The sequence below is a fragment of the Myxine glutinosa genome, chromosome 1, assembly GCF_964187855.1.
Source record: "Myxine glutinosa chromosome 1, kmMyxGlut1.1, whole genome shotgun sequence".
Lineage (NCBI taxonomy): Eukaryota > Metazoa > Chordata > Myxini > Myxiniformes > Myxinidae > Myxine > Myxine glutinosa.
Window position 1 is genome coordinate 258,378,584 of NC_136261.1, and position 12,624 is coordinate 258,391,207.

General features: G+C 50.3%; 1 protein-coding gene across 2 annotated transcripts in view; it reads right to left on the reverse strand.

Moving 5' to 3' along the window:
* The window catches only part of LOC137436689 (polypeptide N-acetylgalactosaminyltransferase 2), a 246,484-nt gene that overhangs the window by 152,865 nt on the left and 80,995 nt on the right, over positions 1–12,624 (reverse strand). For both annotated transcript variants that reach the window (XM_078786246.1, XM_078786247.1), the window contains exon 4: positions 9,811–9,909. In XM_078786246.1, the coding sequence (XP_078642372.1) occupies positions 9,811–9,909 (99 nt within the window). The remainder of the gene's footprint in view (positions 1–9,810; positions 9,910–12,624) is intronic.

The window sequence follows — 12,624 nt, forward strand, 5'->3', positions numbered from 1 at the left end:
ACATTTCGACATATTGAGTTAGATGCTGCACATTCATTTTTACAAAATGGTTCCTGGCAAGTCATCAGATCCAGAAATGGTGTAATGCCACGTGTAATTTGGGTACACCGAGCGGATTGCGTACCACGTGGTCAGTGCAGTTACCTAGTGGAGAGGAGAGTGAGGAGCGATTGGAGGGGAGTGTGAGGCGCGATTGGAGAGGAGTGTGAGGCGCGATTGGAGAGGAGTGTGAGGCGCGATTGGAGAGGAGTGTGAGGCGCGATTGGAGAGGAGAGTGAGGAGAAGGTGTACCCAAAGCGGGGGAGGCTTGATCCCCCGCTTCTGCGACGGCACAGGTATTTAGGTACGTGCGAGACTTGTCCCGAAACCCTACCTTGCGTTTGCCCGGGAGGGGCGTTTCAAGTCTCGGTTATGCCGGCCCAGAAAGAACAAGGGGCTTAATCTCCCCTTGGTAAAGGTAGGAAGGGCGGCGGAAAACCGTAACAATATATATTGTTGTGGTTTTGAGAATAAAGGCAACCACCGTTTTAGTTAGTTGCACCACAACATGTAGCCTCGCTTTAGTTCAGTTATTTCTTATTAAATGTTAAGTATAGTCTCCTTCCCAGTGTTAGTATGCGTTGATGCAGGTAAGTAAGGGTAGGCCTCATTGGGCCTGGAATGCCACGTGCTGGGCCTGGAACAAGTCCAAGAGGCCCGAGGGAGGAGCTAAAGGGGAGTGGCCAACAACGGCAGCCAATGGGAGCTAAAGGGGAGTGCCCAGCAACGGCGGCCAAGGGAGGTGCTTGGAACATTCTGGTGGAACTCTGGGGGGGGGGGGGCTATAAAACCCGGCCCCGGGGCCTCGAACTCGCTCTGCTCTGTGGTCGAAGCACAAGCTCTCTCTGCTCTCGAGGTCGAAGTCTAAGTCAAAGCACGAACTCTCTGTCCCGGGATACTGAAGCTCTCAGCGCTCTCTGCCCCTGCTCTCAGCTGCCCCTGTTATAAATGCTCTCGCAGGACGATCTCTCCCGGGGCCCTAGACTCCAACGATCTCCCTGCCTGGGCTCCCTGAACGTGCGCGTTTACCTCGTTAACTTTGGGACACGCTGGGCGGATTCCCGTGCGGGCACGACCGAGGCCGACGTCCTGGCTACGAACATCACAAAGGGAAGCGAACGCCCAGCGAGCTGTCCGGGGCGAACTGCACGGAGCGGCCATGCTGTGAGTGCGTCCTCTTCTTCATCCTTTTCCCCGCGTGAGTGAGAGGGCCCTTGTCTGGGACATTAACTTAAGGACGGTTAAGTTTCTGCCCTGTGTCTCTGTGTTCTGATCATTGTACAAAATGTAATAAACCTGTGTTCTTTGCTTCCATTTGGCCATTCACGTCTTTTCCCAATTGGCCTCGCATTGCACGAAATAAAACCATTCGATCGGGTCAGTAATAATTAACGGCACGAGTTACGTGACACGCAAACCGCTCGGGCGTATCAGACCAGCGTAACTCGTGTGAGGTTCAGCCCCCATCCTCGGGGCGGCGTGTGTATCGATGGTACTTGGGTATGTGACCAGAGACCCTTCCGCACGCTCGCTACAGGGTTGGCGGCTGGAATTGCTCAGCAATCCGCCCCCCACGAGTGCAAAGTGGGTAGCGGCCTCGGGGACTCGAAGCTCGAGGGGGAGAAGGGTTTAACCCCCCTAAGTACGTCGACGGGCTCGAGATACACAACAACAACAACAACAACAACAACATGCATTTTAAGGCCATTTTCCCTGCGAGAGCGGGGGGTTAGCCTTGCTGTCCCCATGACAATCTTCTCCATCTTGCCATATTTTCTGCATTTTTCCTTGTTAACCCCCTTGCCCGCATTTCTTCTTCCACCATCTTTAGCCAGGTCTTTCTCGGTCTTCCCCGTCCTCTACTTCCTTCTAGATTCATTTCCATCACTCTTCTCAACCAGTCACTTTCATCCTTCCTCAACACGTGACCAAACCATCTCAACCTGTTCCTCTTCACAGCATCAATCACAGGCTGTATTCCCATCATTTTTCGCAATTCATCATTTGTCTTCCTCTCTCTCAACGACACTCCGCACATCCATCGAACCATTCGCATTTCCACCCTTTCCAACCTTCGTTGCTGCTCGACGTTCATTACCCATGTCTCGCTCCCATAAATCATAACACTTCTCACACATGCAGCATACACCTTTCCCTTCAGCTTCAACGCCACTCCCCTCCTCATCAGCATGCCACTCAGTTCCCGAAACCTCTTCCATGCACATCTCACTCCAACAACCGTTGCCGAGTCTGATCCACCTTCTCCAGTCAGCATGTCTCCGAGGTAGCAAAATGTTTTCACACCTTCCAGCTTCACGCCGTCTCCAAGATCCAACTCAACATTTCCTCCATCTGCAGCTCAATCTGTGCACACCTTATATTTGAATGTAGCTGCCACACTGGTTAATGACGCTCAGACCACTACATTTTTGATGAACCCACTCAGCGCACATTGAATGGAGTTCACTCCGACACCCTTCCTGCACACAACACAGGGCCACTTCCCAGTTCTTTCCACCTCACCACATGCTTTCCCACTTGCCATCACCTTCGTCTTTCCGATATTCACCTTCAGACCTTTTGTCTCCATACATTCGTTCCACTTGTTCATCTTTTCCTTCAGTCGATCCATACTTTCCGCAATCAACACCAGATCATCTGCATACAACAACTCCCACGGTAAACCCTCCTTTACGTTCTGAGCCAGCACCTCCATCACAGCTCCAAATAGTAGTGGACTTAGTACCGACCCCTGATTCACTCCCACCTTCACCTCAAACTCACCACTGTTCCCGTCCTTCGTCCTTCCAGCTGTGCGCGCTCTTTTGTACATTGCCATCACTACTCTGATCAACCATTCCTCCACTCCTAACTTCCTCATTGCCCATGTCAATACTTTGCGTGGAACCATATTGAATGCTTTCTCCAGATCAACAAACCCAAGAAACAACTTCTTCCTCTTCTCCATGTACTTCTCCTGCAACTGCCTCACAACAAAAAGCACGTCTGTCATTCCTCTTCCTGGCATGAATCCAAACTGCATTTCGTCGATCTTCACTTTCTTCCTTATCCTCCTCTCCAACACCCTTTCCAATACCTTCATTCCATGCTCCAATAACTTTATCGCTCGGTACGAGCCACACTCTAGAGGGTCACCTTTCCCCTTGTATAGAGGGACGAGGGTACTCAGTTCCAAATCCACTGGAATGCGGCCTTCTTTCACCACCAGATTACAGATCTCTGTCATTCTCTTCACACCCCAAATTCCTGCTGCCTTCAACATATCTCCCACAACTCCCGTCGGCCCTCCCGCTTTTCCACTCTTCATTGCTTTTGTCGCTTCCTCAACTTCCTTCTCAGTTATCTTCTCTGCCGGTCCTAAAACTGGGTTACTCTCTATGTTGCCAACCCATTCATTCTCTGTATTCAACAGCATTTCCATATATCTTTTCCATCTTCCTTTAATTCCATCTGGGTCCACAACGATTTGTCCCACTTCATCCTTCAAGCAACTCACCCCCATCACATCACACCTCTTTTTCGCTATCTGCTTTGCAATCCTGAATATTGCTCTCTGACCCTCTTCCGAATCCAAGCGTTCTCCGAACATTTTCCTACATGCCTCCTGCGCCTTTGCTACCTCTTTCTTTGCAGCCTTCTTGGCTGCCTTATAACTTTCATGCTCTGCTGTTTCTGCTCCCGTACCCTTCGCCTTCTGCCACTCCTTGATCTTCTTCCTCTTCTTGTCAATCCTCTTTCCAACTTCATCATCCCACCACCATGTTTCCGAGTGCCTCGGTGGTCCTTTTGTCCATCCACATACCTCACCAACGGCTCCCAACAGACTAGCTTTCATTGACATCCAACCACTTTCAAGCGCAACCACATCATCCTCGACCCTACTCAGCCTCTCTTTTAATGCCTCCCTTACTGTCACCTCTTTCAACCTCCACACCTTCATTCTCGGTTGGTACTTCACCCGCCGAGCTCTCCTCGCACCTTTCACCCTTATGTCGCAGACAACCAAGTGGTGCTGTGAAACAGCCTCCTCCCCCGGGATCACCTTTGTGTCCCGGAGGTGCCCCCTATCTCGCCTACGCACCATCGGGTAGACAACGGTTGTCGTCGACCCACCTGACATGTATGTAACAAGCTAATTATCCTCTTTCTGGAACTGAGTATTGCAAGTCAACAAATCAGCTCCATCAGCAAACTCCAAAATCCTTTCACCTTCTCCATTTCTCACACCATATCCGTAACCCCCATGAACTCCCTCAAAACCATCCATATTCCTTCCCACATGTCCATTTAGGTCTCCTCCTACCACAACAACTTCCTCATCTTTCACGTTTTCCATCAGCTTCTCTATCGCACACCAGAACTTGTCCTTCTCTTCATCGCTCCGACCAACCTGCGGAGCATATCCCGAGATGACGTTCACCAAGAGCTTTCCAATCATCATTTTCACCATCATCAACCTATCACTCACTCTAGTCACACTCACCACACTGTCTACAAACTCCTCAGAAAACAGGACACCAACACCATTCACGCCCTCCAGGCACCCTTGCCACACAAACTTGTATTTCTGTCCCTGCCTACCCTTCACCATTCTCACACCACTTCCCTTCCATCTCATCTCTTGCACACAACATATGTCCACTCTTCTTCTGATCAATACTTCCACCACTTCTCCTGATCTCCCTGTCATTGTCCCTACATTCCATGTCCCAAACCACAGAAACCGATCTCCACTTCGGGCTGTACCTGCCCATATGTAGTTGTAATCGTCATGGTTCTCTTTTTGAGGCAATGTTTTTATGGCCGGATGCCCTTCCTGACGCCAACCCCCTTAGTCGTCTCTTACGACACGTAGGGATACGGTGTACCTATTCTAATCCAGGGTACACACTGGGAAACGTTTAAAACATGGAAATTCTGGGGGTAGGGGGGGGTGGGGGGTCATCACGGCTGCGGGGGCCCCGGCAGCACCACGCCACGGCGGCCCGGTCAGCACCACACCACGTCGGCCCGGTCAGCACCACACCACGTCGGCCTGTTTTCTCTTTGTCATTATGGGGTATTGATTGTGTGTATAAGGTATATACATTGAGTGTATAAGGCTGCAACATAACAAAATGTGAAAAATAGTGAAGGGGTCTGAATACTTTCTGAATGCACTGTATCTATATATTGTCGTGGGGGTGTAGGGACAATGACAGGGAGATCAGGAGAAGAATAGACGGTTTTGAGGGAGTTAATGGGGGTTACGGATATGGTGTGAGCAATGGAGGAAGGTGAAAGGATTTTGGAGTTTGCCGATGGAGCTGGTTTGTTGATTTGTAATGCTCAGTTGCAGAAAGCGGTTAATAAGCTTGTTACATACACATCAGGTGGGTCGACGACAACCGTTGACTACCTGATGGTGCATAGGCGAGATAGGGGGCACCTCCGGGACACAAAGGTGATCCCGAGGGAGGACGCTGTTTCACAGCACCACTTGGCTGTCTGCGACATAAGGGTGAAAGGTGCGAAGAGAGCTCGGCGGGAAAAGTACCTACCGAGAATGAAGGTGTGGAGGTTGAAAGAGGTGACAGTGAGGGAGGCAATAAAAGAGAGGCTGAGTATGGTAGAGGATGATGTGGTTGAGCTTGAAAGTGGTTGGATGTCAATGAAAGATAGTCTGTTGGGAGCCATTGGTGAGGTATGTGGATGGACAAAAGGACCACCGAGGCACTCGGAAACATGGTGGTGGGATGATGAAGTTGGAAAGAGGATTGACAAGAAGAGGAAGAAGTTCATGGAGTGGCAGAAGGCGAAGGGTACGGGGGCAGAAGAGGCAGAGCACGAAATTTATAATGCGGCCAAGAAGGTTGCAAAGAAAGAGGGAGAAAAGGCGCAGGAGGCATATAGGAAAATGTTCGGAGAATGCTTGGATTCGGAAGAGGGTCAGAGAGCGGTATTCAGGATTGCAAAGCAGATAGGGAAAGAGAGGTGCGATGTGATGGGGGTGAGTTGCTTGAAGGATGAAGTGGGACAAATCGTTGTGGACCCAGATGGAATTAAAGGAAGATGGAAGAGATATATGGAAATGCTGTTGAATGCAGAGAATGAATGGGATGGCAACATAGAGAGTAACCCAGTTTTAGGCCCGGCAAAGACGATAACTGAGAAGCAAGTTGAGGAAGCGATAAAAGCAATGAAGAGTAGAAAATGTGGCAGCATCATGGCAGCGCCACCCCAACACAGCACATCACCCAAAAATCACCGTCCCTACGGCAAAGCATGGTAGTCGGCAGCACCGTGGTATGGGGATGTTTCTCATCAGCAAGGACTCGGGAACTTGTCAGGATAGAAGGGAAAATGGATGGAGAAAAATACAGAAAAATCCTGGAGGAAAACCTGCTGCGCTCTGCAAGAAAGCTGACATTGGGATGGATGCTCACCTTTCAGCATGACAACGACCCAAAGCACACAGCCAAAGCTACGCTGGAGTGGCTAAGGAACAAAAAGATAAATGTCCATGAGTGGCCCAGTCAGAGCCCCGACCTAAATTCAATCGAAAATCTGTGGCATGAATTGAAGATTGCTCTCCATCAACGCTCCCCACGCAACTTGACTGAGCTTCAACAGTTTTGAACAGAAGAATGGGCAAATATTGCCCAATAAAGGTGTGCAAAGTTGGTTGAGATCTGTCCCAACATACTCACAGCTGGAATTGCTGTCAAAGGTGCTTCCAGCAAGTATTAACTCAGGGGGGTGAATACTTATCCAACCAAGATATTGTTATGAATTTGGGTAGTGATATGTAGAGCAGAATAGAGCTGAATAGGTAACATGCTTCGAGATTTCGCAGTAAGGAACACTACCTGTAATAAGTTCTTCATGTGTAGGCGTTTTGTCGGGTAAGATGTATAATTGTGAATCTACCAGGAGATTCGTGTGTTAGGTAGTGTAGGGATCAATGAGTAGCGCCCTTGTATGTCTCACCTGGTTAGCCAAACCTTTGTCCCTTTTGGCACTGCAGATCAGATAGACATTAGTTAGGACCTTTAGTACAACACTAAATAACGCCGTTCCCCCTGGCATGACGGAGGAGGAAATCAGGCCAGGACACCGCCGATAATGGCCGCCACCATTTACACCTCCGAGAGGCCTATCCACCTCGCATAGCACGTGCTATGACCACGGAATAGGGGACGGGAGTGAGAGTGACGCAGTGGGCGTGCACCGGGGTGAGCTGGCGAGTCGGTGGAGGCTCTGATTGGTTGGCAGCGTGCCAGGGCTGACGTCACGAAGAAGATCGATATTAACAAGAGCGGGCGGAACGGAACGGAGATCTGATCCCGAGTTTGTTTGAGGTGCGCACGAGTTGAGTTGGCAGTTCGCAGTTCAGCGCAGTTGATCCCAAACAGTTAGATTCCTGGCAGTTCGCAGTGCGCAGATCACAGTTGGATTCCTGGCAGCGCAGTTCAGAGATCCCGACCCGAGTTGGGCTGAGGTGTAGGCCGAGTGGAGCTCGCTGTCCTGCGGTGGGACCTCGTGGTGCATTGGAGCTTGGTGCACGGACCTCGTGTGCAGCAGCGAGGGCATTGGCTTGGGCCTAGCGGGGCGTGCGAGGCGGACGGAGGATTCCTCCACGCCGGAGTTTGGAGCCGCGTTGGACGGACACGACGACGAGACAGATAAGCCCGAGCTCCGCGTACATTTCACGATTCAACATAACGTGTTCTTTTTATTAATTCATATCCCCTCGTCTTGTCTCTGATATCTGTTGTGTGTGGGATCCCAAGTTAGCTAGCTTATTTTATTATCGTGCTTTTTCCTGTCCTTGCTTTTCACAATAAACCCTTGTATTATTTTCTTGTACAAATACCTGAACGCAGTACCCTGGTTGATTTTAATAGTTAAGGTTGCAGGGCTCTCACCGTTCCCCTCCATTCCGTGCGCTTGGGGTGCTTTTGGTTTTGGAATCCGCCAATGAGTTTTCGCCTCGGAAGTTAAAGCCTTCGCGATCGGCATCCGCGACCGCCAGATATTAATTTCGGCGGTTGCACGACAATATTCTAGTTTTGTATTTTAATTAATTTGCTGAAATTTGTAGAACTTGTTTTTTTCACTTGTAAGTTGTGGATTACGATGTATAAATAAAGGTGGAAAATGTCTGATTTAATGCAATACAATTCCAGGCGATAAGGCAACAAAAGGTGAAAAATTTGAAAGGGGGTGTAGACTTTCTGTCGGCACTGTATATACCGTATATATGTCACCACTGGCGTAATACATCACGATTAAGGTTATAATGGTTATTCTTTGGGTGGGGGATGGAGAAGGGGGCGAGGGGGCGGGGAGGTTGTTTCAGGTGACTCGCACAGAACATTTATCATTCAGATATTTTAAAATCAATTAATTACATGCTATTAATTACATTACACCTCAATTAATTACATGCTATTTCGTTCAAATTATTTCTTACAGTTCCCCCTTAAAATTGTCATCATAAACTTTAGCTCTGCAAACAATAACCAAATTTAATTCACACCAACTGACAGGATAATAAGAAAGTTAATTTATTCATAACTAGCAGAAGTACCCAGCGTTGCCGGGCGGGAAAGGAGGGGGGAGGAAGGGGAGGGGCGGGTGGAGCAGGGGGATAAAGGGGGGGAGGGGGAAGGGGGAGGGAGAGGCAGGAAAGTGTGGAGGGGGAGGCAAGGGGGGAGGGGAGGGAGGCAAGAGAGGAAGGGGGTTCATATATATGCTGGTGGGTGAATGTGGAGTTCATCACGTTTCTGAGTTGAGTGTGATGCCGATCAGGAAGAAGCATACTACCAACTTCAAAACCTTCCAGAATTCTTTGATTTATTTGTGTTCAAATGTCTGGTGATTGTTTTGTATTTATTTATGCGAATGTATACTTGTATATAACTGTCATTAATTTTAAAAGGCTTAGGCACTATCAAGCAAAATTAGCTCCTAGCAGAACCTAGGTAGAAGCTAGTTAAAAGCACCTAGCAGAAGTACCCGGCATTGCCAGGTGGGGGAGGAGGGGATGGGGGGGGGGATTTGGGGATAGGGGGGAAGGGGGATAGGGGGGATGGGGAGATGGGGGGAAAGTGGGCGAGGCGGAAGAGGCGGAGGGGGGAAGGGGGGGAGAGGAGGAGAGGAGGATGGGGGAGGGGGGGAAGGGGGGAGGAGGGGAGGCAGGAGAGGAAGGGGAGGAAGTGGATTCATCACCTTTTCGTTAAATATATGCTGGTGAATGTGGCGTTCATCGCGTTTCTGCGTTAAGTGTGATGCCGAACAGGAAGAAGAAGCCATACTACCAACTTCGTACACTTCCGGAATAGTTCGATTTATTTGTGTTCAAATGTCTGGTGATTGTTTTGTATTTATTTATGTGAATGTGTACTTGTATATAACTGTCATTAATTTTTTTTAAGCTTCGGCACTATCGAGCGATTTTTTTTTTTTAACTCCAAAAAAACCATCTTTTTTTTTTCAAATATATATATATTTCTTTTGGCCTAAAACACTCCCAGGCACTCACTGATGAACCTCTGAAAGTTTGACGAAGAGCCGTTCAGCCATCTCTGAGAAAAATGGCGACACAGACAGACAGACAGACATCCCTCTTATATAGTAGATGATAAGCCAGCATTGTCAAAGAATAACTTGTCATTCACAAATTTGCACAGAAAATAAGCATTGGAATAAAACCAAACGGTTTCTTCCAATTCAACTAAGTTTACAAATTACAAGAGAAGTGCAAACCTGACGATAGTGCGAAGAAGAGTGGACCGAGCCTCGTTGTGGAATGTAATGACAACGCTAGTAGCCGGAAGGTTAGGTAACCATTTCTGAGTCTTGCACCTGAGGGATGAAAAGAAGCAAGTTCAAAGAGAATTTTCCGAATACTGCGATATGAATATATAAACATAAAAGCCATGAAGAAAAGGTTATACCACATAATCAACCACCTGTGGCAACACAGTCTATACATGTTGACAACTCTGAAAAGCACATGTAACCGCAATGTAAATAGAGATTACAAACTAGAAGGGCACTTGGCAGAGCGCATACCTCCACCAGGCTGATTTGTTTACATTTTGTATCCCACCGATAGGCCGGATCTGGATTCGGACCTAAACCAAAATCCAAAAATATATCGTTTTTGTTGTGTTGTATATCGTTTTTGGCCACATTTCTCAATGGTGAATAATCACATTGAAATTAAAAAAAATCAAGTATCCAGATAAGGATCCGCATCTTCACCAACATCGAATCATTTCATCCTTGTCACATACCCAACCTCTCCACCAAATTTGATCAGAATCAGTCTACAATTTTTTGAGATATCTTGTTCACGGACAAACAAACAAACAAACAGACAGGGGTGAAAACATAACCTCCATCCATCTTCGGTGGTGGTAATAAATTTCAAAAACGACATTATAGAAGATGAGACAAAAACTCCCATTCTGTGTCGATGATTGATGGCCAATTTGAGCAAATTATATATGCATGGCCTCAACACAAAAAGTTTCCAGAAAAGCATGACAAAATCACTCTATTGCATCCTCACTGTAATTCAGGGAGCAGCGTGTGTTTGTGTGTGTGTTTGTCGCGCTACTCCTCCTACAGTAAGTTCTAGGCCGATTGCATTCAAACTTTCTACATAGGATCAGCATGCCCCCAATTAGTAAAAGGGGTGTGTTTTTTCTTTATAGGTGGTCTTGAAGGGGAGGGCGGTTGCAAATTCTTTATGTAAATGTGTATCGTCTAGACCGCCTCCAGGTGGGAGAGAGCATTACAAGTCCTCGTCCTTTACAGTAAACTTTGCATTGCCCAGTGCTGTTCTATCCTGTTGGCATTTCAAATGGCAACAATGAAGAAATCAATCTTCTTTTTTTTTTGGAGGCCTAAAACAGTTCCCTAAAACAACTGAGGTCTGTGGTTAGGGATCATTTAATATTACCTTTCACATCGAAACAAAGGCTTAGGTGCAATAGAGCGATTAAAAATTCCGGAAAAAATCCAACTTTTTTTTCAAAAATATATATTTTTCCTAAAACACTCCCCAACACTCACTGATGAATCTCTGAAAGTTTGAAGAAGATCTGTTTGGCCATCTCTGAGAAAAATGGCAACACACAGACAAACATCTCTCATAGTGGAGGGTGTTCCAAAAAGACCGAGACTACTTTGGTTGTTAATATATTCAATACCACAAATGATACAACAATATCCTTTATTTTATACTAGCAGAAGTACCCGGCATTGCCGGGCGGGGGAGGGGAACGGGGGGGAGGGGAGAAGAGGGGGGGAGGGGAGAAGAGGGGGAGGGGGAGAGGGGAGAAGAGGGGGAGGGGGAGGGGGAGAGGGGAGAAGAGGGGGGAGGGGGAGGGGGAAGGGGCGAGGGGAAAAGAGGGGGGAGGGGGCGAGGGGAAAAGACGGGGGGAGGGGGAGGGGGCGCGGGGAAAAGAGGGGGGGATGGGGAGGGGAGGGATGGGAGGGGGAAAGGGGTGGGAGGGGGGGGGAGGGGGAGGGGGTGGGAGGGGGAGGAGGGTGGGAGGGGGAGGGGAGCGGAGGGGAACGGGAGGGAGGGGAGGAGAGGGGGAGGGGAGAAGAGGGGGGAGGAGGAGGGGGGAGGGGTGGGTAGGGGAGGAGGGGGAGGGGGAGGGTGGGGTAGGGGAGGAGGGGGAGGGGGAGGGGGGGAGGGGGAGGGGAGGGGAGGGGGAGAGGGAGGGGGGAGGGGGAGGGGAGGGGGAGGGGGAGGGGGGAGGGGAGGGGAGGGGGAGGAGGGAGGGGGAGGGATGGGAGGGGGAGAGGAGTGGGGTGGAGGGGGGAGGGGGAGGGGGGGAGAGGAGGAGGGGGGATGGGGGGAGGGGGGAGGGGGGATGGTGGGAGGGGGAGGGGGAGGAGTGGGGGAGGGGGAGGGGTGGGGAAGGGGTATGGCAGAAAGGAAGGGGTAGGGGAAAGGAACGGGGAGGGGAGGGGGGAGGGAGGGGGGAGGGAGGGGGGAGGGGAGGGGGGAGGGGAGGGGGATGGGGCGGAAAGGAAGGGGTAGGGGGGAAATGGAGGGGCATGGGGGAAAGGGAGGGGGATGGGGGAGGGTGGGGGAGGGGAGGGGGGAGGAGGAGGGGGGAGGGGGAGGGGAGGAGGATGGGGGGAGGGGTGGAGGAGGGGGAGGGGAGGGGAGGGGGATGGGGCGGAAAGGAAGGGGTAGGGGGGAAATGGAGGGGCATGGGGGAAAGGGAGGGGGATGGGGGGAGCGGTGGGGGAGGGGGAGGGGGTGGGGAAGGGGTTAGGGCAGAAAGGAAGGGGTAGGGGAAAGGGAGGAGCATGGGGGAAAGGGAGGGGGGAGGGGGAAGGGGTAGGGCGGAAAGGAAGGGGTAGGGGGAAAGGGAGGGGCATGGGGTAAATGGAGGGGGAGGGGAGGGGGAGGGGAAGGGAGGGGAGGGGAGGGGGAGGGGAGGGGAAAGGGAGAGGGGAAGGGGAGAGGGTAGGGTGGAGGGGGAAGGGAGGGGGAAGGGTAGGGGGAGGGGAGGAGGGAAAGGGAGGGGGAGCGGGGAGGGAGGGGGAGGA